Source organism: Struthio camelus, chromosome 2, assembly GCF_040807025.1.
Source record: "Struthio camelus isolate bStrCam1 chromosome 2, bStrCam1.hap1, whole genome shotgun sequence".
Lineage (NCBI taxonomy): Eukaryota > Metazoa > Chordata > Aves > Struthioniformes > Struthionidae > Struthio > Struthio camelus.
In genome coordinates this window covers 144,687,007-144,712,910 of record NC_090943.1, presented here as the reverse complement: position 1 = coordinate 144,712,910, position 25,904 = coordinate 144,687,007, and the positions used below count along the sequence as shown (strand labels likewise).

Below are 25,904 nucleotides of genomic sequence, written 5' to 3'. Positions count from 1 at the left end.
GATTGCTGCACTTAGTTTAGTGTGACAGTCCAAAATGCCTGAATTTTGCGATGAGTGATATTCATTAATGACTAGTTTGTTTTTATTTCTATGCTGGTTAAGGTAGAAAAAGAAAATGCAGCTATTCTACCTCATCCTGGCTATTTATTGTGCTAAGAATTTAGACCTGGAATTGAACATATTTGAAAAAAAACACCTATAATTTAAACAAGAATGTGTATACAAGAAAATATAGAGCATTATGATGTATAAATGTTTTAAATGGTTTCATTATAGCTTATTGCAAATTGCAGCCTATTACACCTTTATGACTCCACTCTATTTTTAGGCATTCATTGTATTTGATGACATATTTAGATCATCTTGCACAGCTATAATGGGGCACCTCACTAGATAAAGTGGTAAACTTTATTTCCTATATGCCACACTGCCTAAAGAAGCTAAAGTTGCTCAGCATTTTGCAGGATCCAGGAACACAAGTCGTGCAGAGGGCCAAACTTACGTCACCTGCACATCTGATCCTTAGTCTATATTAACTAGTGCTAGTAGTAATAGAATAGTAGACTATGGCATTTTGCAGCTCTGTATTATTATCAGACCCTAAATATGAAATTGTGAACAGATCTCCAGTGTGGCCTTACATGTCATTCTATAGTGTGTGTGTATATATATTGTGAAATGTCACTGCGTCTTTGGAAACTGCAAAAAGGTATACAAAAAACTAGGTAGCATGTCTGTGTAAATAACATGAAATCGGAGGGAGTTAACCTTCAAATGCCATTTTGAATAGAATGTAAGTTCTTCAAGGGAATTTCTCAAATCTACGTAACGTTTATGTTCTTATCGTTGTATGGTGTGGCCTTTAAAATAAGCGAAGATGTTTAAAGAGGCAAGCATGCCATTGTCTGTAGAGTGGTTTTACATTTAACAAAGTGATACTGCATTAGTTATTCCATCTAAAGGTTGCAATAATGTTCTCAACAGAAACAACTTTCGGTTAGAGGAGCTTTTGCATGGAGCAGGGTGTTTTAGTGAGGGATGAACTTGCTGACCATGCCCCCTTTTGGCCAAACCTTAAACCCACCAGTGGTCACTCAGCCACACAAAAAGTAGTGTGGACTTGATATAAGATAGTATGTGAAGTGTGAAAAGTTTCGAAGAGTTCCAAGTTATACACACCAGTTAAAACTTCACATATGGTATTTTGACTCACGTTTGAACTCATAAATATAGTGATAGCATGGCTAACAGGTTTTCAAACAGCTAACTTCGACCAGAAGTTATTCATAGTATCGTGACTGAAGCCAAATACGTTGTTTGGCAAGCTAACTTCATATTTTGTAGCTACAGACAAATTCCTGCCTGGCAGTTTTAAGTCCGTAGTCCAATCTCTCAGTCCAATCTGAGAGGAACAAGTTTCCTCTGTATTAGTGACTTGAAATGCACTGGGTTGTTCTCTGGCCCTAAGTCCAGTTAGCAAAGAATTACCCACGTCTATACTATTAAGCTCTCCTACCCTCCAAAACAGCCTTTTGGAAGTGGTTCTTGGCCCATTTTAACTCCTGAACCCAGATTTTTTGGAGAAGTGTTAGAAGGTCAGGCTGATCTTGTGCTAGGGAGTCTTCTAACAATATAGTGGCAAAAGGGATCTAGTTCCAGTGACTCAGAACGTACATTGGTGTTGTGTTTTCAGTATAGACATAGCTGTAGATCACCCAAATAAAAACGACAGAGCATCATTAAATTATTTTTCAGCAGCACTGGGATTTTTGGGATCCATGTGATTGTGTGATTAAGGCTTAAGAGACACTGCTATGACTCAAATACCATGGAAATGAGAGCAGTGTAGTGACAACAGCACACATTCCCTCCACAGGGAAGACAAACAGTTTGAAAAACGATAAAGTAAAACCAAAAATTGTGATTTCTGTGAGTTAAATATGACATCAGTAGACAAAAATATATTTCTTTCCTCTTACTCATTTAGACTTTATCTTGAGAGCATTTTTTTTCTTTTTGGGTGAATCCCAGTGCTCAGCAAGTCAGACTGTAGTTCTGTAGTCAGTGAGCTTAGGGTTGACCATTAAAATTAAGGTGTTTATTAGTGAATTGAATTCTCTGTCGCTCAGATCCACCCAAATACAGTGCTTCTGTGTGATTAAGCTGCTCGTTAAGGCTTTGAAATAGTCTTACCACATATTTTTGCACCCACAGGGAGCTCTGTGGAAATTAATGACCTCAATAAATCGGTCTATCTTCCACTGAAGTTCTTGCACTTTTTAGATCCAGAGGTTGCCACTTAGTGCGTTAACTGGAAGTGCATAAGTGGAAGTTGGGCTGGCAGAGTCTGAGTCACTGGTGTGAATGGAGCTGGTTACCCTTGGGCTACACAGTGGCGACAGCGCAGGCAATTTGAAAGACTGCGCTTTGCAAGGGATTAATAGATGTGGCAAGGCTCTGCAAGGCTCTGCATAGCAAAAGAAGTCTCAAAAAGCCACTGCTTGATTGTTCTGCAGTGAAATAATGCACATAATGGTGGCATATAGTGTTGCCAGTAAATGTAGCGTTTCCAATAAATGTAGTCTATGATGTAAAGAAAACCAGACAACCTGTTATGCGCAGAATTTTGCAGAACTGTCCCTATTTAGTCTAAATTAATCTTCCAGAGGTAGGTCAAAATTAGGATACAGACTTGAAGACAAATATCTCTTTAAAATACTGACATTTTGACTCTCCAGAGCGTTTACTGCTTGATAATAATGAAACGCTTGTATATGGAAGTTTACATCTAACCACACCTGCATTTTAGCAGCGGTATCCTCAGCAAGCTATGTGCTCTCTAGGCATTACAGCGCTTCAGTGCAGAGACCAGAGAGAAATGTGTGGCAGATATATATTTTGCTTTCTGTATTGTTGTGTTCATTTGTCATTTCATATGTTGTTTGCAAAAATGTTTCATTACAATTTTTTTTTCTGGAAAAAGACCAGCTGAAAAATCTTAAGGTTCTTTACCACAGTATATCTTTTTAACTAACAGCAGCTGCATTGACACAGGTACATTAACTCTCTGTATTTATTGTGCAGCACAGCGTGCACCACAGGCTTCTAAAGTGCCAATGTTTTTGTACTGTTTCGCTCACTTCTGTACTGAAGACTGAATTATAGAGGGAAATAAATCATGTTTCATGAAGACATGATTTCAGAAACTAAATTCAATTACATTGTCCTCATCTAAGATATTTTGAAAACCTCCAGTGTAGTATGCCGGCAGCTGAAATAGTAAGATCGGGGACTATCTGTGAATGCCTGCCGTTTGTTTTTAAGCTGAGGGATCTGGTGAGTTACAGAGAAAGTTATTCTGTGTGGATTGCTCTTCTCAGAGACTACAAGGGTAGATTAGCATCCAAATGGAGAGCATGGATAGTTCCCATGTATGCATTCAAAAAATGGTGTTTTTGTGCAGCTTAATATTGTTTCCTGTGGTTTTCTTTCTCAAAACCTTTTCTTCCTTAAAAAAGAGCACGTAAATTTTTATTTCCCTGCTTTTTATTTCTCACCTCCATCCAGTATTACGAAATAATACATTTTCTAGAACACCTTGTGGTTTGTAGATTGCCTTGTGATCCTGAAGGTGTGAAATTATTTTAATCAAAATAGAAATACTTAATTGCGTTAAGTTTTTCTGCTACAGTTCTGACCTCTTAGCTACTTTTGAGCTAGCTACGTTGCACCACTGCATGCTGGGCTGTTAGCAACTCCCTCTGTTATTTAGAAAGAGTATGACTTTAGCTAGTTTTTTTGGTTTTATCACAAACATCACAGAGGAAAGTTACAGATATTTTATTTAAATAAGAACAAGCAACTTCCACATATTACTAAGAGTAACATTAAAAAAAAAGACTTTTTAACAAATCTCCTTCATTTTAATTAAGGAAGAAATAAAAAAAAGAAGAGGAATGACACCTGCAGGTCAAGCAATCCTATTATGTTACTTAAGAATTAAAACTAGTGTCTCTGTAGATCTGAAAGCATCCTACTAAGCTTCCTTTCCAGAAAGAAAAATGTTATTACTTTTCCATCTATATCTCTCTACCTTTTAAAACTTTATGTTAAAATTCCTGAATTTCAGTTTTAGAAATTGAAACCAGTGTATTTAGGAGAGACACAGTGAAAGACACTGCTTTCAGCTCTTCAAATCATTGTTTGTACCTTCTGAAAATGCAGAAATCAAGACTTTGGGACGAACCCTACAAAGGCTAAATTACTTAACAGTAGAATTCACTGCCCTAGGCGGTTAAGGCGATGCAGACAGTAAAAGCATTTTTCCATTGCAGGAATAGTAGAATTCAGTGCCAGCAAATGAGTCCTAATTTGGGCATGCAAAACAAGCAATTTAAACAAAATACTGTTTTCCTGTTATAACTACATTTGCACTAACGACTAAGGGATTCTTCCAGAACAGCTATGTGGGTCACGGAAGCTGTGTGCATCTGGTCAGCATAGCTATTTTGGTAGAAATCTGTACTATAGACCTAGACTGATATTTGCGATGGAGTTTACCTTACAGTAGAAAATGCCAAAACAATCAGGAGAATGGAGAATGGAAGAATTTGCTGTTATCACTTGAGCAGAGGCAAAAGTGTGGCAGCCTACTACATAATTGCTTCATAATAAATGCTCAGAAAATGCAAAATGTATTGACTAAAATAAAAAAGAGTCTAGAAAATGGATACCCTGATGACTGAGCATGGAGATGATGTGGCAGCGGTCAATGTGTCATGAAACCGCAAGTTGAGCAGGAGCCCACTGAAGGTCAGTGGTGCAGGAGCTGGGCGTGGATGAGCATCCATGCCCCTGAGGGATCCTCTGAGTCTCCAGACCAGAAGAAGTCGGGCAGGAGGATTTTACTGGCTGCGTGCAGATTTTACTGGACCAGGTAGGGAGAAGAAAGCTGAATCTCCCACAGGCGAGTCAAAGTGTGGACATTAAATAGGTAACATCTCAGGACCCTTTGCCAAGTTCAGAGATGTACTTATCAAACATGTCTCATGTACACTATCCAGTCAAATGACGTAGCTGTATACTATAAGAACTTCTTCAGAAGTCTTGCATTCTTTTATTAGTGTTCTGTCATGTGCTGCTGTAAATGTGTTTCTGGCACTGCTTTCCTCAGGCTTTCTCTCCTCGGGAGAGAAATATGCAGTGGTGTAATTCACAACATATACTCTTAAAATCAGATTACATAGTGTTTTACATTGACTGAGCAATTCTTTAATGATCTTTTCAGTGTATTCCTTTAGCTTTACAGGAAAAAAAGGTTTAATTTCAATAACAGTTGCAGTCTTATATCCCAGTGATACTTAAGCTGGTCAGACTACAGGAAATTATTTGAAGAACAGCTTATTCGGAGAGTAACATTTCCTCCAATTAATACTGAGATATATTTTCCTTTTTCCTGTCTTCCTAAAATTAGATAAATGCTGGGTTTCCAGATTTTTTCCAGGTGTGTGTGTGTGGGGGGGGAATAATTCAGTTAACTCATTTTCTGAGACCTTTGATGATGTTTATCAAATGTTTCTTTTCTCTTGAAATGTATTGGCTGTCTCTGCTTAGTGAATGCTGAGGGTATAATGAGAGGAGACCAAACTCAGTTAAACAAAACATGGTCTGGATTACATCTCCATGGGAAATGGGGAGGACTATTATAATAGGATTATAATAGGAAGCCATTCATCCTTCCTTTAGCAAACACATTCCACAATAATTTTTCGTATGTGTTGAAGCCATTGGGTGGAAAGTGGTTAAAGAGTTTGGATTATACTTGTAACGTCTTATGCCTAATCGTTAATAGGCATAGTGTAAGTTAAAGATAATTAACATCTTTAGAAAGCTAGGCAGCTGTATTGTCTTTTCTAAAGATAGCCATGACCAGAAGAAATCTTTTATATAGCAAACAGAAGAAATCTGTGGGTCTGTGGGTGATGATTGACAGGAGAGCATCAGAGGCGGTAGAGAAAGGGGCAAGCTGAGATGATCTGAGAAGGCTGAGGTCGTCTCCTCAATGTACCATGCAACATCCAAGTTTTGCTCCTGGCTTCCTCCGATGAGAGGAGAGGGTTCTCCTAGTCATTTGCTGTGATGTGAAACTGCAAAAAGGAATATAATACTCATAAAAACCCCTGCAAATTCTACCTATCTATCTTATCAGTTTTTCCCTTTCCTGATCATACCTCTTGATGTATTGCTGCATTGTCTCTGTCTCCAGAGATATGTGCTGTAGTCTTCTCCAGATAACTCCTTTTCTGGACAGTCCCATTTGCCTAATGGCTTCTGGCATCACAGATTTTAAAAGGAGCGTTTAGAAACGTTAGATCAGCTTTCCATAGTGTTTGCACTGGAGAATCCTCTCCAAAATGTGCACAGGGCAAGTAAAGAAATACATTTTTCTCTATAGAAAAAAATATGTTTTCATGAAGGGATCATCAAATCATTATTTTACCTAAGTATCCCTGTTTAAAGTCTAATAATTTGTGTTTGGTTGGAGCACTCGTGAAGAAATATACCCAGTCATGTTCTAAAGACGGTAAGAGGTGGAGAATAAATAATTTTCCATAGTATTTTTTTCTTGTGCTTAACTGTGCTGTGCTTAACTTTTGCTGTCCTTAACTGCAGTAGCTATGTAGAAAAAGAGAGATATACATCTATGAAATGTGGAATCCCATGATGGGTTGGCTGTATTTAAAACAGGTTGGCACTAAAGATCCAGTGCTCCAAATTCATGGTATATGATTTTTTAGTAATTTTCAGGGAATACAACTACCAGGAAATTGTGTCCCTCGTTTGGTAGATGAGCCATGAAAATATTTGATGATAAATCCTACGCTACAAGTAGAATTGCCTTGAGATAGTACATAACATTTATAGCTGATGTTTAACCTTGTTCTGTTTGACCTGGATTCTTACAACCTGACTGTTCTTTAAGCGAACTATTAGAAAATGTTAAAGAAATATGATATGTGAAAGTTTCATGTTTTGTCTTAATACTTAGCATTGAAATCCGAGCTGGGATGCAGTTCCTATAAAAGGAATTTTACTCGCTTGCAACCGATGACACAAGTCAGTGAGCAGCAGTTAAAATATCCGTCAAAACAACTAGATGGGGCAGGGGGAGTGGGTGTCACTGTCAGGATAGTAATCCTGTTTTCTGCAACCAAGGCATGCATATAGACAACCATCAGTTAGGTTGTTTGTATAATGCAACTGTTATCTACGGCCCATTGACAGCTCCTTGGAATCCCATATCGAATATTGAACAATTTATTGCTTTCTTATCTCAATTCTTTGTCTTTGTTTTCATTATTATCTCTGAACTTTTATTTTAAAGAAAGAAAATCAGAAGGGATAAGCATGTTAAGGAAATTTGGACAGGATTGTGATCTGGTGCTTTGTCACAGATTTGCTGAACAGGTGTCTTGTATTGCACCAATAGTAATTTGGGGAATTTGGCATTGACTCTATACAGATTCTGGAATATTTAAAGTGACTTTCATGGTAGAAGCTGATTTTATCAATGATATTAACACTTTGTTTACATACTATGTAATATTAGGAAACATCAATTGATTTTAATCTTGCTAAATGTATTCAGTATGATGGAGCTCATAATCAAACAGTAATACAATACCACTTGATTATTCCTGGGATTATAATCCAATTGCTATTGGCATGCATGCCAAGAAGGTTGGTTTTAAATGGCATGGTGTTGCTTCTATTTCTTGGTAAATTCTGAAGTAACCAGGAAGGTGGAGGCCCATGGCACCGCAGCATGACCTTCAGGGCTCAGCAGAGTTCCCACATCCCAAATTACCTCTGACAGATGAGTGCCTGTCCTGTGTGACGTGCTGACCCCGCTGCATCGGCTGCGCTGGAGAGCAGCAGCCAGGCAGCCCATCAGACCTGAGGGCTAAGAGCACTTTGAGGGCGACTTCCACTTTCTGCCGAGTTCGGAGCTTAGCACGAACTGGAAGATGTGCTCACTATCTCATTTGGGAAAGTAAGAGTACTACTAGGTAGGTAGGTATTGTTTCTTCTAAAAGGAGTACTTCCAAAAAGGGTATTTATAAAGGGGAGTGAAAGTAGATTAAACAAATGTGGCAGATCAGTTGCTCTTCTTTGAATATATATTTTACAGTCTGCCTGCTATTCTGTAAACATCTTTTAAGTTGTCCAGCCAGCTATTGTTTTGCTTTTCGCTTTGTCCTCGTCTTATTTTTCATATTTATTCAGCTTTTTTTTTTACGAAAATCACTAGTAGTTCAGCTGAAGCATAATGAATGTTAACTATTTCTTTGCATTCCAATTCCCAAAAGTGATCTTGAGTGAATTTTAAAATAAACCAAGCCATAGACATTCACTTTCTGCCATACCCTGCATTGCTAAAAATGTTGAAGGTATTTTGTCTGCTTTAGTATAGATATGGATATAGATATGGATAGAATATTCTATAGTCACCAAGTCTTTAGGAAATATCTTTAACAATTACTTTTAACAATTACTTGTACACTTTTTTTTTGCCAATTAGGTGATAATTGTATGTTAGAGATTGATTATTATTAATAACACCATCATCATTATTTATTTTAGAGCTGATTGTTTTACTGTCTTTTAGTAACTTACCTTTTTAGAGTAATCTGTGAACAGAAAAAGTTCATTCTGCAGCTTGAATATGCTTTAGTGTGAATTGGTACAAATGTAAAGGGTAGATTTTAGAAGAAATGCTAGTTATATTCCAGGCAAGTCCAGTGTCCACCTCAAACCCAAGTAGCGCATCAGGCTTCTATGGCTATGGCCTGCCAGCGTCCCTACCTGTTGGTACAGCACAAGGTGATGTCTGTCTGTCGGTTCCCCTTCTTAAAAGTCACAGATACACTGAAAGGCATTTAGCCTTTGTCATGCAACTAGAGCAAGATGAACTCATATAGAATGACCAACTAAATAGACGCTTTGGAGTAAGGCCTCAATTAGACATCTAAAAGTTAAGTGTCTAAGTCTAGGCAAGTCAACCTAGACTTCATCTGTAGTTCGAATAGCAGAATAGAGGAAGATTTATCTTTTTCTAAGATAAGTTGCTATGGTGTCACATGCAACATGTTTTCTTAGGCATACTAGATGATAATAGCCTTGAAATATTGTACATATGCAAAAATAGCTGTCAGACCTGAGTGCAATTAAGTATTATGGAGAGATTGTTATTTCCTCAACTCCTTTTGTTTTTCAGTATTGAATTTTCAATACAGTGTAGCAACAGAATATGCTCTACTGGACTAAGAGATAAATAGAAGTGTGTTCCTTTTCAGAATGAATTATGGGCCTAAGTAAGCAGTTACTGGGCTGAAACTGGTACTAAAATTTAGGAATTTAGAAAATTAAAGACTAAAATGGAGGCATGTACTTACATTTTTCTTGACTTAAGTTGTAACTGATATAACATAGACACTTATAGCAGACCTGTTCATAGTCATTAGCCTGCAAAATGAAGGCAGTGCAAAGAAATACATAAGAATACACAGAAATCACTTTTTTTTTCCCTATAGATTGAGTGATTATGGGTTCCATCCCTCAGAGTTTAAGTTTTGATTCGTTTTTATTCCTTTAGCAAAGCACCAGAGTAATAGACTATTTATAACCTCTTATTATGATCCAGCCACAAATACTCCTTTCCAGACAGCAGCTCAATGAAATACACTGCAGGGGTATGACTATAAACATTCCTCATGAAGAATTTCAGCTGCCTTCAAACTGGCATTCTGTCTGCGAAGTTTGTTAAATCAGTGCCTAAATAACGTATGCCATTGTTTTGGGGGCGTTAACAACGTCTGAAAGAAACTGGAAAGAATAGTACATTTGCTAAAATTATGGTTATGGTTACCAAGAGCCAGTAAGAAAACAGCATCATACATAGGCAGGGCCCAGTACCTGCAGGTTTGGCACTGTCACACACTATAGGGAAAGAAGTTATTGATACTGCAAAAGACTGACAGAGTCGCAGGTAGCTCTTCTGAATGATAACCATTGCTTTAGTTTGTTACTGTTTTGGGGGGAGGTTGCCAAATACTGTATGCTCAACTAATATACCGCATAAACAGGAAAGAAAGGTCAGGTGTTGAAAGTGCTGAAATAAAATCGACGAAAAATAAAAATGTTCTGTTGCGGCCACGAGCAAGTTCTGTGAAGGCAGGAAAGGCGCAGCTGCCCCTGCTCCGGGGGGCGGGGGGGGAGCTGGGAGCACGCGGGTTTGGGCTGGGGGGAGGAGGGGGGCTCCCGCGCCGTGCCTGCCGCAGCGGGGCCGGGCAGCGGCGGCGCCGCCGGGAGCGCCCGGAGGGCAGCGCGCCGCCGAGACGCCACGGCGCGGCCGCCGGGAAGGGGCCGGGCAGGGGGGTCCTGGCCCCCCCCTTCCTCCTCCTCTCGCTTCAGCGGCCGCGGCGCGGAGCCTGCCCCCGCCGCGCTGTGCCCGCCCCCGCGGCGCGGCGGGACGGGACGGGACGGGCCGGGCCGGCGGCCGCTGGGCGGGCGGCGCGCAGCGGGGTCCCGCGCGAAGCCTCTGCCCGCCGGTCCCGGCTCGCACCGCCGCCGCCCGGCGCCTGCAGACGGCTGACCCGCCGGTGGCTGCCCCGGCTACGGGCGCTGCCGAGGGGCGCCGCGCCGCCTCCGCGCCGCCTCCGCGCCCCGCGGACCCGGGCACGGCCCCTCGGGCGCCTCCGCGCCGCGCCCGCCCGCCGCCAAGACGCCGCGCTTCTTGTACCGCGCCAAGGGCGGGTGCCGCTCGGCCAAGATGGGCAGGCAGACGGCGGCCGGCGGGCGCAGCATGCAGCGCTCGCAGAGCCGCAGCAGCCTCTCGGCCTCCTTCGAGGCGCTGGCCGTCTACTTCCCCTGCATGAACTCCCTGGAGGAGGACGGAGGTGAGGCGCCGCCGCAGGTGCGGGCGGCACCGCCGCCGCCGCCGGGGAGCTCTGCCGCGCCGGGCCGCGCCGCGCAGCCTGCGGCCGGTCCGCGGGAGGCGGCTCTGCCGGTGCGCGGTCGCGGCCGCCGGCGGGGAACCCGTGCGTGGCGCGGCTGCCGCGACGCGGGTGACTTCCAGGGAGTTATTGTCGTGGGGGAGTGATGAGTGACGCGGTGCTTGCCAAGCCAGGAAGGAGCTTTTGGGGTGTTCGGCCTGAGCATTACCTTTGATTACCTGTACGCTTTAGTGATGTAGACAAAGTAAGGGAGAGGGTCTTGTGATTGTCTCTTCGCTTGCATGGGAAGCACTGGCTGGAAAGTTAGATTTCCTCAGAGGCTGTTTTCTGCCAGTGCTTGGGGTTGTTCAGGTATGCTTTGTCTATTGTTATGACATAAATTACAAAGAAAAGCAGATTTGAACAATCAAGAACTGGCCCCGTTTAACTTTTCCTTAGGAAGCTCAGGGTAGGTAGACAGCTATGTTTAGCGTTGCACATTGTGGTTCTCACTCACAGAGGTAATCTCCGCTCAGAAAAGTAACACCAATCAGTAAGGCTGTTGTACAATTTCCATGTATTTATTGCAGGACGAGAAGTTAACAAAAAGAGAAAGACAGCTGACTTTTCTGTATTACTGTGGCAAAAATAGATTATTAAAAAAATGGAGCAAAAATGTAAATAGCATTGGGACAATCTGAAAAACAAGAAGTTCCAGTTACTATTAGGCATGTGTGTAAGGTATGTGTATATATGCAGAAGTCTGACACCAAGTCCGACCTCAGGTAGAACTCTTTTTTTTCATGAGCTTGTTTTAAAAGCTTTTATAAGGAATATGATTTGATGTGTTTAAATATATTTAGATATAGAATGAGTTTACAGCATTTCTTTCTAGCATTCCTCAGAAATACTTTAAGATTTTTTTGCTTCAGAAAGATTAATTGAGCATGTTGCACTTCTGGTAAATTTTAGTGATATCAAATTAAGATACCTGTATTTGTACGAAGTGCGTGAACAAAAATGTATTAGCTACATGTGTACAGAGTTGGTAATCTGTGTTCAGAACGCCTGCATCTGCACTTACCACCTTGCACGTCTCAGGCAGACAGTTCAGAGGCAGATGTTTGTTCTCAGCTGTTATGTATCTTATTTATAGTTCGAGGTGCAACAATCCCTTAAGTTTCTTCCCTAAAGCTATCTTTCTTTCATTTTTGAGGGGGAGGCCGAGGTGCAGTTCCTCGCAGTTCCCTTGAGCTCTATTCTGCGGCTGTCCAGCTTGCTGCTTTCCACTGAAAACAGGGAACTCCTCCCTGGAGCAAAATGTGCTGTCCTTCAGTACTCTCATCTGTTCCTTGCCGTGGACAGAGAAGTGAACTATGACATATTGCCAGTAAACTGCAGGGCAGGCCTCAGAGTGCATTTTGTTTAATCATCTGACATGCTAATAAACTCTATTGCTGAAAACAAGTGTTTTTAAAGCACTGAATAGATCTTAAATTATACTAAGCATGCTTAGGTCTTCTTTAAAGGCTTTTTTTTTTGTCCAGGACTAGTTGTCCTTTCAGTCCTGAATATTAGTTGTAATAATCATATCAATCTTGTGTGAAATACTCCACAATAAGAGGATCTATTTATTTTGTTTTGGTCTATTTTCTTTATTTCTCTAGGAAGAACCTAATTTATTTCTCAGCTGAGACCTGTGTATGTTTAAAAGCGTTCCTTGGTTTCAAGAAATCTAAAAAATACGGAAATCAGTAGAGGATCATCTCCTAACTTAATATTAATTGAATTATAATGCTTTGTTTAGTTTGTGCTGGCAAGTTACTTCAACAGGAATGTAAAGTAATATATATATTTTTCACTTGTTTTGTTGATTTGTGATTTCTGATCCTATTCACATGTAGGCCACACCTGAAAACGTGCGTCATGTAGTTCAAATGAGAAAGTAGAGACAGAAGTGCTGTATAGCTTTTATGCAACTAAGTTTCTAGTACCGGAGATTGCTAACATACCTGGTTACAGACAGAGTGACAAGCGTCGTGGCGAAACTCTCTTCCCAAGTGCGTTCATTGAGATTATAAAGACAAAAATGCAGACTGGTTGTTTGATTGCAAGTCATCTCTACAGTCAAATTGGAATTTATTATCTTCTGATTGCTTTTACGTAATTACGTACTGTCAGCGTACTTAAATGGATGTGGTCTATGCACTCCATTGTTTGTGGACTTAATGCTCTTTGTACAGGTTAATCTGAAAAATTAATCTGTTTAATCTGAAAAAGACAGATGTTAAACCAACTTTATGAGTTATCCAGACTCAAGATTACAATTGTAATTATTTCTGTGTTTGACAGGTTAAAAAAAGATGCCCTGCTACAGGAGTGTTCTTCCATTTCCTGCAAAATCATGTTTTTAATAAAAATAGAAAACTTGATTTGCTGGGACATTTATTTGTGATACTCCCTTGAAAACTTTTGGTCGCTGACTATTGACATGAATACACTGACTCTTAGGTATATGTTTGAGTATGAAAGGATAAGAATAATAATGTCAAGTTTAGAAGTAATTGAATAGTAACTCAGTAGACTGTGTTAATAGGAATGATTTTAGATGCCGTTTTTGAATGCCATGAATGAGAAGATAGATTTAAGTGTCAGTTGATTAAAGAAGGAGACTATTAAGCCCTGAGGTCCAGGCTGTAACGTACTGAACAAGCAGGGGCTGTGGATAGTCTACAGTTTTCTGATTCAGTGACAGGTCTGAAGAACTAGTGCTGCATATGGTCCCAGAGCAAATTAGGTATCTCATCACATACTCAGTATTATCAAAGGATGTCTTTTGCGTATTTTGTTCATTGAAGGTAAAGGGTATGGCCTCCATCCCAAGTGTGATCTGGCATCAGATGGTGGAACAGATTTAAATTACACTTACGGCTGAAGAGAGGTGTGAGGTGTGGAGGTCAAGTTAGTACCTATCTGAAATCCAGTTGCTCTTGAAGTGTCCCAGGCCTCACAGTTTGTCCGATATCCTGGCTCCGTTGAAATTGGTGGAAACTTTATCATTAATTTCAAAGGACCAGGGAATTACCACTGTTAAGTGAATTTGCGCTGTGACATCCTTTTAGATGCTTGTATAGCTATAGTCCAAAATTCTCCAGCACATAAAATGTTTAAAAACAGTGGATTTGAGTTTACTAAACAGTCCGGGGCAACAGGGGAATGAATGTGAATTCTTACGTAGAACAATGTTAATGGAGAAGAATTACAATGATCCAACGTACGTTGATACACTGAGAAAGGAAGACAAAGGTTCTGGTGCTGAATGGTCACTAGAAAGCCTATGTCCATTTTTATGAGTGGGGCTGCTAACTCACATTACACTGTCTGTGTAGTTTACTGTAATACATTTGCATTACATAGTATAGTCTTTTACAGTCAGTTCTGATCTGCATTTACAGTGAGGTGTTGATATGTGCTGTTAAATAGGAGGTTATGAGGAACGCAGCTGTCGAATTGCTACTGGAAATGTGACCTCCAAAAGGAAGTATATTTCAATTTCATGTCTTCTGTTGTCGAAGCACTGGTTTATTGGATGGTAGTGAAGGATACTATGAAGTTGAAGGGGAAAGTTAAGTGCTTTGCAGGTGCTGAAGACAATTCAAGAGATAATTTATGATAATTTAATATTTAAATTAATTCAGAAAGAACTGGAAAGCGTCTTGGTCTCCCAGTACGCTGGAAAAACAAAAGGCAATTGAAAAAGAAGCCACAGAATGTTCTTTAGCCCAAGACAATCATGCCAAAAATAGCATGAATTAGCTATGTTCGCTGAGGAGAAGATACGTGACAATTTTGCATACCGATGTCTACCAGTGGAAGCATCTGAGTGTTGCTACAGGAGTTCAGTAAGAATAGAAGCACATTACATGCTGCTGTTACCCAGCTGGCGACGCTCTATCTACAAAACCTGCTTGAAAAGTTGTTTGATCCTGCATGGGTATCAGCCAGAGCGTTGCCATTCATGTCAGGGAGTGAAGGTTTAGGCCGTAGTTACATGTATGTCTAACCGCTCCCTTGAATAGTATGGTTGGTTTCGGTGGCATTGCTCACAGATTCGTCACTGCTTCTTGGCAGGGCTGGAATAAAACCCTGCAGTTCCTGGGTTCTGTTCCTGTGGTTAGGCCACACTGTCCCTCTGGAGGTCCCAGTAGACAATAACAAGCAGACAATAATTTAACCAGAAATAGAAAATGGGGGAAGTAGTAACAATAAATTCATTAACACAGTAATTATTGAAGTGAACAGAATCCTGCACATGAAGTAGTTATGCTTTAAAATTATACTCTTAGGAAGAATAAGAGATAACAGGAGTATCAGGCAATGAAGAAAATGAGAATAACTACATTTTCTTGGGGGAATTGGCCTACTTTTTGGCCTTGGTGGTAAAGATGACCTTGTTTATGTGGAATTTTCGAAGGCAGAACCAAAGTGGAATATGAAATAAGGGTATATTGCCTTGTGGAAAGGATATCAGCTATAAAAGATAAAGCTTTAAGGACCTTGGGATCGACTGACACTTACAGGCCAAAGGTTGTCTACTCTCTCCTGCAACAGTGGGATGGCTCATCTAAAGGGTAAAAAAAAAAACCTCTGAAGACAGAATCTAGATGACCTTTAAGTTTACGGTCGATAATTTTTTTTAAGTTTGCTGCTGGAGCACTGCTCGGGCTGAATTGAGCCTGCCTTTCCGCCTGTGCTGTGGGGCTTAGTCTCTCCCACTTCTACCACCAGCCTGCTGGCTGATCCCAGGAGGGGGACAGTGCAGAAGTTACTCCAAGCAGTTGCATCTGCCTTTGCAGTCCCTGGTATTTTTACTGATTGCACTCAGGTACTATACTGGTGAGATATAAATGCCAAAATAGATTACACCTTTTAAAAAAGAAGTACAGAAATGGTTTTCCTGTTGCCAGTGACGTTAGGAATGTGACTTAAACAAAACATGTACTCTGGGAAATAGCTGGAAAACCAACAGAGAAAAGTAGAAAAGATTGCTGAAGGACTGACATTCAATGAAACTGAATTCATTTGAATTTGAATGTCACTTTGTCTGAGTTAACATTCAGTACAACCTGACTAAATGACTGAAATGCCCAACAGAAATTTAAAGCAGTATTTCTCAACACATTTGTCATGTTTCTCATTTAAGCTTTAGCTACGCTGACGCGTATACCCAGATAGGTGACGGATAGCTCAGCTATGGCTTTATCAGCAGGGAAGCTGCCGTGTACAACAGGCTTCATCGATGCCTTGTGGTGCCTACACACACCTGGAAAAACTGTCTCACGTATATCTACATGCTGTAATTGTAGTTTTCAAATTGCAAGGTCAACAGTGGTGTAGTCAGAAAATGGGTCATTACAGTATAGAATTTGCTCAGAGTTTTGGGAACTGTGGTTATTTAAACAATTATATTTGCATATTATCATTACTCATCTTAGACAAAGCTAGGAGGAGGAAGTGTTTCTAATTTGTGTAATCTCAGTAGCCATCCAACTACTTGGCACGATCTGTCTCATTAAGTCCTAACAGAGGGTGTTGAATTGTTTCAACACGCTACATCATTAAAAAATGCTGCTCAGATCCTTCGATAAGGTATGTAATGACCCTAGCTATGCTAAAAATAAACAAGATTGGGCTGAAGAATGGTGTTACTGTCACTATTAAATATTTAGAATATGTATCTCAAGTCATAAAATAGAAAAATTAAAAAAGCAGTTTTAAGACCCTCTGTATATAAGGAATAATTGTTATTAGTGAGCGCCTGAGGTTGCCATAATCCAAAAAGCTGCATGTATATATAGACAGTATAACTGAAAATTGCAGTGATAGTTTCTTTTTGCTTAAGATGGTCATCCTTTGTCATTGGCAAGATCAAAGACTGTGGGTTTAAAGATTTCTTGTAAAGACATGCACCTATTAGCTATTCCTTATGTAAATGGCATTCAATTAGAATGTAATTCCACAAAATTGCTTACTCTGTTTTTTTCAGGATTTTAATAGCTTGGGGATGAGTCTGATTTCCCACTGCTTTGCACTTTTTGTAGTCATTTAGATCTCTGTCCAGGATGTACAAAGTGGAAATAAAATGCTACCGTTCTGTTTTGACACTTGCACAAAAAAGGTAAAAAGTCAGACATGCTGTATTTGAATTAGAAGAACATCTGTCTCTGTGGAGATCGTAACTACTCTAAATGAGGGTACCCAAAATACTGTTCATTCAGGTCATTTGACACATGGGACATACAGCTGTGGACTGCAAGGCAGAATTCTTCTTCAGTGTCTTACCTGTGTTATTTGACAGCAATAATAAGGCAGGTCCTCAAACTACACTTAGGAAATTGATGCTTTTATCAGTAATAGAAACAGAGACTTCTGGTGCGTGGCTGAAAGCAGCTGAGTGGCTGTGCACAGTGTGTCCCTGCTTCAGATCTCACTGTCAGGAGCTGTACATTTCTAAGTAAAAGTAATTAGGATAATGTAATAATTCTGCATTTGCTGTCTACTGTTGTGTCTCATCACAAGTAAATTTTTTTTTTTTTAATCTAGTATTTGAGCCACTTAGTGAGCAACAGTATTTTTCCAGGCTAGATTCAAACCTTTGTGGATCTCAGAGTGGAGCGGTTAATCAAGATGTAATTCACTAACTCAGTGAATGTCGGTATAGCTGCTGTCTTGGAAATACATCTTTCGTAATTTTGAAAACAATATTCCTTCTGGGCTCTGTAGCCATACCTTTGAAAAAATTAATGTAAACATAATAAGGAGGTGATCTTTCTTGGGCCAAATAGATGATGAAAAACCATTTTAAAAAATTGTTTTGTTTGTGTATAAATTAAAATTTATAGTTATCATTTTAAAAGTGCACGCTTGGGGTTTTGATTGTTCTACTGGAATGTTTTTAGGCGAATGAGTTTTATAGCTCGCATGAGATTTATATTTGTTTTGTCTTTCAATAAGATGCATGAATGCATCATTAGTTCAACTGGAGAGTAGTAAGGGTTGAGTTTGGAAGTAAAAAGGCAAAGCTGAGGGTTTTTTTTTTCCTAGATATGTGCACAGATAGAGTTGTCACTGATTCCAGTGCAAGCAATATGCAGTTGCAAAAAAGAAAAAAGAAGTAATCTAGTCTGAAATATGGAGAAGAAAACTTGGATTTTATGTATGGAAACAGGAGCCTTCTGTGTTTCAAGTTGTACTGAGAAGTATGCAGTTCCTTTGTGTATTTACAAATGTCACCCACTATATTCATATTATGATCAAAATCTACCCTCAGCATCTCTAAAATTATATACCCAGAAGTCTCCAATGCTGGTTTGTCGTTAAAGAGTCAGAGCAAGCAGCCAGAAGAGAAGTGGAAATCGTGACGGGCGGTTATAGCATAGACAGCAACACCGCTCACCGAGGCAGCGGAGGTCTTTTAGTTTTGCTTCCCTGGGACAGCTCCTAGAGCATCGGTGTCTGCTGCCAGGGAAAGTCCTTGGTTCGGAGACTGGCTGGACACCAAACTTCCCTGCTGTGGTTCCCGATACAGTCCATTGGGGTTTTCAGGGAGTACTACATAGCACAGGTTTTGAAATCCGATTGTAAGCTGTCCCAGACAGCTGTTTGCCATTTTTCCGTGTCTGTCTGTAAAGCAGCATGCTCACTAGTGATTCTATTTGACTAATAATATAGGTGGCACAGGGATTTTAGGAACACTGATGTAATTATCCTGTATCTGGAAATACAGCTCTTATTAGCACCATAGTCTTGTAAAAATATTCCAGAAGCTTCTGGGATCCAGTGTTGAAGAGCTTACACTGATGCCCCATTGAGACAAAAGCAGCTTCAGTGGTTTGATACTTTTAAGAATTTGCTGGAGGGTCAGTTAGTACTAGCAGAAGAATGGGCATCAGCACAGCAGAGAAATTGAAGTGGCAGAAAACAACTTTAAATGCATGGAAAAGTGGGAGAGAATGGGGAGCAGGTGTCTGCCTTCAACCACAGCATTACTTGGGAGCAGTGCATGGTAAACATGCACATTACATCATGCAGCCACAACAAGCCAGAGGGATCTTTTCCAGCTTGAAAATGTGACTAGCCCTGCCATGAAAGGGAAATAAAATACAGACAAAGGATGCTGCAGTCTGCTCAGAGCTTATGACCTCTTTATATCCCCTGAGCAGCAGAGATTCATGATGTCTGCCTTTTACGTCCTGTATAAGGCATTTCATCAAATATGGGACCTGAGAGCTACTCTACCAGCCTTTGGCCAAAAGTTGGAGCCACAGTTCTGCTGTTGATCATTGCATTCAGATCTCTCTTTTTCTTTCACTTTTTTGTAAGGTGCTGTCTGTTGCCTTAATTAGCTTCCAGTACGGCCAGAGGAAAGAGAGAGGAGGAAACAAGAGGGTACAGGAAAAAAGAGGAAAAGTATTTCTTGACTTAAAAGGAAAAACTAGTGAGGCCTCCCAGGAAATTTAAAAATCTTTTATGGCAAGAATCTGCACAGTGGGGTGTACAGGAAAATGTTTGCGTACCTGAAAGCATAGAGGAACAAATACAAGAGATTGTTTGAGAGAAAATTTACCTCCTGTAACATGGCCAAGAGACGTGGCCTCTCCTCCCAACATCTTTTCATTCTCAGGCTTCACGTATATTACGGGCGAGGAAGGCCACGTGACTTTTGGGCAGTTATTCCCTTCCTGCCTGTAAGACAGGGCTTTCTGGAGGATTTTGGAAAACTGGGCAGACTGAGGCTATCTTAGTCCAGGCTCTTTCAGATGTTTCAAACCTGAGTGCTTTCATACTGAGAGCAGCACTGCTTTTAGGCTAGCAGGGCAGGCCATTACCATGCTAATTTGAATTTCTAGGTGTTTTATGTTTGGATGTTTGTGGGAGCAAGGACTGGAACCTAAGTCTTCCCTCCTTCCTTACCAATGTCTTTCCCACTGGTTACGATTAGTGCCTGGCCCTCCAAATGCTCTTTGTGCTTCATAAATACTTATGTCATGCATTGTGAAAAATCTTCATCAGAAAAACTGTAACAGAACAGTTTATAATCTGGTGGCTAGCACTGTCTTTTGAGAATTGATTAGATGGGCTCAAATCTTCTTAAACAGAGGTGACAGTGGAATTTGCATTTCCGAAATCCTGCTTAAAGCAGTAGATCCTAACAGGTCTGCTGCTTGGGGTCTGTGGGTGATGCAAGGAGAGAAACAACTCATCTGCTGCTTCCAGCAGTACTTTAAAAAGAGCTAAATGCCTTGTTCAGTATGGCCAAAACTTGGGCTGTTCTGGACAAATTATTGTGGGTCTGCAAAGGAACTTGAGACCTAGCCTTCCTCCCTTTACTTAAGGGGGATCAAATGTTCATGCTCAGATTTTTCTTTAACATGTTCTTAACATGTCCGGAAGCAGATCTCTGGATACTTAAGGAGCTTCACTCTTGCGAAATAGTCACTTACAGACAGCTTAGTCTTCTGGTGGCTCTAACTCCTGAGTTCAGATGAAAATACCGCACTCATTTTTATGCACCCCTTTTGGTGGCGTAGGGAGAGCAGAGAAGTGGCACTCCAACCATTTAAGTGTCCCTAAATTCTGAAGCCCCAGTTGCTCTCTACTGAGAACATGTCCTACCAAGAGATCACATACTGCCTTCAAATTGGCATAACCGCTTTGCATCTGCCTGCCTCAGTACTGGCCTCTCCTGTGGTCTGTGCTGAGTAGTGAGCAGCTGGGGCAAGCACAGGCTGAGAGCAAGCTGGGCGCCCTCGCTTAGTCCTGCTGAAGCAGTGCTCACCCAGCTACATCCCAGGTCCCAGAAGATAATCTCTCCTCTTCTCTGCAGTTTTTAGCTTACCCTCATCTGTTAAGAGTGGTTTGGCACTCCTAAATTGCAAGTGATTTAGACTCAGAGTTTTGGGAATAAATAATTCCACAAGTAGTTTAGAAAATGTGGCCTGTAGAGTCTATTTGCAGTAACCATATTAGTTAAATTACCAGTGTGATTGACTATAAGAATGAATGTGCTTTCATAAATGCCGAAGCAATTATTTCTTGTAATTTGTTCCACTCCTTACAATATGGCCACAAGAATCTGAACTAGTATTTTTTCAGATAATATATTCCATATTTTGTGATGAGGACTCGAGAGAAATTTCTTATTTCTAGGGCAGTTAGATGATGCTAACTTGGAGAAAATCTATTCTTCATTAGATTTTGGTAAATAGTGAGATAAATCATTTTCAGTATAAGAGGTTAGCAACATAAGTAGCAAAAAACTGAACTCTCTAATTTCTGAATCCTTTCATTTGGGGGGATTAAAAAACAGTGTAAGTGAAGTGAACCTGCATGTGTAAATGCTTTATGGTTATAAATCCAAACTGCCACCTTTACAGTGACACCAGGTACAGTAGGTTAGGTTGTGGATATGTGTTTACTACCGTGTCAGTGGCAGATCCATCCCCAAGTGGTTTATCTAGCTGGAAATTAACATTACCTCAATTTGACTCATTTGGCTGTATGTTTACTTTTTGAAAGTGATTTTGTGAAGTGATGGATCTTAAAAAAAATGAGCAACTTTAAAGGTATTGCTAATTTGTTCCTTTTTGGCTCGATCCTGTGCAGAGTGCAGTCACACAGCTTGCTGAATTAACGCAACTGAGGAGGAGGATTTAATTTCTAGGAAGGGCTGAGAAAAAATAATTTGGGTTTAGTGGAATGGTAAGACCTTCCGCCAGATCTTCCACCAGCTGCAGCATGGAAATGTGGCACTAGAGGCTATTTCTTGGTGTACCTACCTTGCATTTTCAGTGCCACTAGTTGGCTTTCATTGCCTTTTAAGTATTTCAGTTTTGAATTTATGAAACATGAATTGTGATTCATATGAATACTCTTTGCTTTTTAAATTGCATGATGAATTGTGGGATTTTATTTGATTTATTACATTTTTCCAGGGATCAGTGTATTGCTAGTATTGTGGGCAATCAAGTGCAGGTATTTCTCATGCATATTATTTCATATTCGTTTAGCCAAGCTTAATATGAAAGAATACTCATCTCTAAAGTAGTGGTTCAGGAGTCCTGTATGTGAGCTGAGGCTTCTTCTATACTTCTATTCCAAATTGCTATTTTTGCTGTTAAAATCTTGCACTGTTGTTTCAAGAAGCATCAGCATCATGATTAGGAGCCTTATTGCTGCAAAGTCAGGTCTTTCTCTTTTGAGACCATTGGAGAGCTCTGCCTACTTCTCTTGAACACTTGAAAAGGGTTATTCACATAGCCTTCTCTCAGCACTTCTTGAATTCAATGTAGCGGTCAAGATAATGCCAGATTAGGACCTGTGCTTATAGAAAAGCTGAGTTTAGTGTATGTTTTTAACTTTCATGTTATAGTAAAGTTGCATATTCTCAGCTGTTGGCCTGTTTTAATATGAACCAGAGCACTTATTTGAGTTCAAGTGAACGTGGGAAAGTAAAACGGCTTAAAAGTGTAATATAGAAAGATGGTAAGAACAGCCAGTGAAACATCTGCTCCTGTGAAGACTTGAATGGCAGCTGTGCTAATTCTGCCTTAATTTCTCCTTAAATTGGTATGCAACAGATGTGTTGATTCTTATGAGTGTTTTGTTAGAGTCGAGGTATGCAGCTTTAGAATTGTAATTCAGAAAAACTCTTCCTTACTAATTAATAAAAATTACTGCATTCTCCTTTGTGTATCACATATTCAAATTCACGTTTATCTCAAACCCAGAAATCTTGTAAAGGTGTAAGGATATGAAAACTTGAAGAATCATGCAAGATGGAGATGTTCTATTACGTTTTTATGAGAGAGTTCATGCTTGCAACAATTAACGGAAAATGACTGCCATTTAGCAGAACTGAACAAAAATAAATGCTAATTAATCAAAAGAGCACTTAAAATAGAAGAGAAATATCCTGTAACGATACCTTAATGAAAAGAGGATGGAGCCTGAGGAGTTCTGTGCTTTTCATACAAAACTATAACACAGTGTGCTTTTTCTGCCTAACCGTAGCACAATTTTTCCAGGCAGTTTTGTGGGAATGTTTCTTTGATCCGAGTGACTGGATTTTAGATGAACTTGGGACCAGTGTTGGAAGTCAGCTGCCAGCTTTCATTAGTTTAATATAAATTATAAAAAGAGCAGACACTTGGACTATTACAACCCAACAGAAATGAAATTTTTGACTTCTGCTCTTCATTTTTCAAACGTAATATTGGACTTATCTCTTTTTTGTTTATATTTATTGCACCCGAAATTGATGGGCCTATTTATAAGTAGTTTTGATGTAATACAAAAATGATTTTGCTCTGTTGGGTACTAAATTCATGTGGGTAGCTGAAGTTCCAGAACAAAATTATTACTTCTGTTATTTCTTATATACATTGTAATGATTGAAAGTTATGGTCTCGAGGATTGCATTGAAGTCTTGTAATGAGCAATATGATTTGAATCATTTATGATGCTGATATGAAAATGTCTCATTATTGCTAAATACTGCAATGTTACGAAACATTCTTTGACAAGGGGTCAGTAGTTGTTAAAGTGTTTGGGGTATCTATTTCCCACTGCACCAAAATTCCCGTGTTCCTTATCTGATCTGCTTCAGTTGGAGGCACTAGGATATGTTTTTGCAGGACTCCAACCCCACTGTAGCCTGTAGGACAAAGTGACCCTGAGTGAGGACATGGAAACATGTTCCCTCCTCCTGTGCCCTCTCCGCAGGTACAGTGCCTCTTACACTAGCCCAGCTGCGGTGCTCACTCGTTCTCCTCAGGTTATGAGATTCCTAATCCCAGGACAATGTCCTCCTCCCTTGCTCACTTTCCTTCTAAAATCCACAAGCCCAGCTGTTCTTCTGTCTGCTGGTACTTGATGGGGCAGAGGAGGAGAAAGGGTAGCAGGGTCTACAAAGACTGCAGAAGAGGGCTGGTCCCTAGATATCCTTTAGGATCTTGTATATTGCTGTACTGTTCTTGTATCAATATTTAAGAATTCTGGTATCATTTGGCGTCATGTCCATTTAGAACTGCTACTCTTTTAGACTGTCGTCAGTATATCACACATCTCTGTGCTAAAGCTAGGATTTTTTATCCTTTATGCAGGTGTAAGAAATTGGAATGCAGAATTCTCTGCAGCATCGCGGGGAATAGAATTTAAAATCAGAAATGACATGGAGTAACTATATTGTTCATGACAGAAAGAAACTGAGGCTTCATTCCCACTTTGTTCTTGGCTTTTTTTGCTGGGGCTTCAATATGTGTTCTAGTTAAGGTCTTGATCAAAATCCCTACACTAAAATGCAGTTACATTTCTTTCTGAGTATTTTCCCCTTATTTGGTACTCAGCTATCTGTCACTTTGCTGTCTTTGCAACTAAAGTTAAAATATGCAAGCAGATACCATGTTTGCTAATCTTTGAGGTGGAAAAAAGTTTCATATTGTGCATAAAAATCAACACAAACTTATTTTTTAGATATTAAATAAAACCAGATGGTGTAAAGGGAAGGGGGGGAAGGGAGAAAGAAGAACGAGAAGAGTTCTTGATTTCCTGTGTTCCTCTAGAGAAAACATATTTTAAGTACACAAGATTATGGCTACTATAATTCTGGTTACCTCTGCGGGCAGACAGTACTCTGAGGAACTGGTATTTTATGTATGCTATCTGGCCTTGAAAAGCAGACAGAGACAGTTATTTAAAGGGTCTCTGACAACTGTTCTAGTTGCCTGTTGTTAAAATAACTGTTTTTTTAAAATGCAAGATTTGGTATAGAGCAATAATTTCTTACTTTGACTGTTTCTACAATGTGGAGTGATTGTTTATTGTCTATACTACTACCTCGTAACATAAGAAATGTCTGAACATAAGAAAACACTTTCTCACTGGGAAGGTGATCAAACATTGGAACATGTTGCCCAGAGAAGTTATGGGGTCTCCATCCTTGGAGGTACTCAAAATCTGACTGGACACGGTCCTGCACAACCTGCTCTATCTGACCCTGCTTGAGCAGCAGGGTGGGACTAGATGGTCTCCAGAGGGGCCATCCAACCTCAGCTGCTCTGTGATTCTGCAGGAACAGTCAGTTATTATAGCGTGTTATCACGAAGTCTCATGTTTCGTTTCTGCAGAAGCGGGTGGTAAGAAGCTGCGGAGCACTGTCCAGAGAAGCACTGAGACAGGACTGGCTGTGGAGATGAGGAACTGGATGACACGTCAGGCCAGCCGGGAATCTACAGATGGGAGCATGAACAGCTACAGCTCTGAGGGAAAGTAAGCAAAAGTTATTACTGATACTCTTACCTGACATTTCTCCACAAAACTGATTGTTACACAAGAGTGAGATGAATGATGTAGTTCCTGTTTCGCTCAGGATTCCCTTCCTGACTTCTTGTCATTTGAATGCAGATCAAGCCTAAGTTTTCTCCTCTGACTAAAAGAGTTTCCCATTGTTTGTATGGGTGGTACAGTGATCATTTCTGCAGCACCGCGTTAAAGACACCTGGGGCCAGGTCAGGCAGGAGCATGCAGTTTGGTAGGAGCGGAAGCAGGGATAGTGCAGTGTATAAATTACAAAAAAAGGATGCTTTCTGTTCAGCAAACCCCTACTTTCAGGTGCATCTCCTTGCATATTTTCACAGAGCTGAAATTTCTTACATTTCTAGATGTCCTTCACTAGGTTCAACAGTTTTTCCAAAATTGTGCTAATTAATCCTGAAGAAGTGACATGGGTAGAAATACAAAGCTCCTACGTATTTTAATTTCCCATATTATGCTTTTCTTAAAGGCCCAAGTTAAGGACCTAGGAATGGTGTGTTCAAGACATTTCCAACAAAAATCTTACTGTGGATGGAT

At 40.2% G+C, this 25,904-nt stretch overlaps 1 protein-coding gene across 22 annotated transcripts in view; it reads left to right on the top strand.

The window, feature by feature from the left end:
- Positions 1 to 25,904, top strand: part of RIMS2 (regulating synaptic membrane exocytosis 2) — a 482,918-nt gene that overhangs the window by 450,725 nt on the left and 6,289 nt on the right. For all 22 annotated transcript variants that reach the window (XM_068932860.1, XM_068932863.1, XM_068932862.1 and 19 more), the window contains one exon: positions 25,181 to 25,322. In XM_068932860.1, coding sequence (XP_068788961.1) covers positions 25,181 to 25,322 — 142 coding nt within the window. The remainder of the gene's footprint in view (positions 1 to 25,180; positions 25,323 to 25,904) is intronic.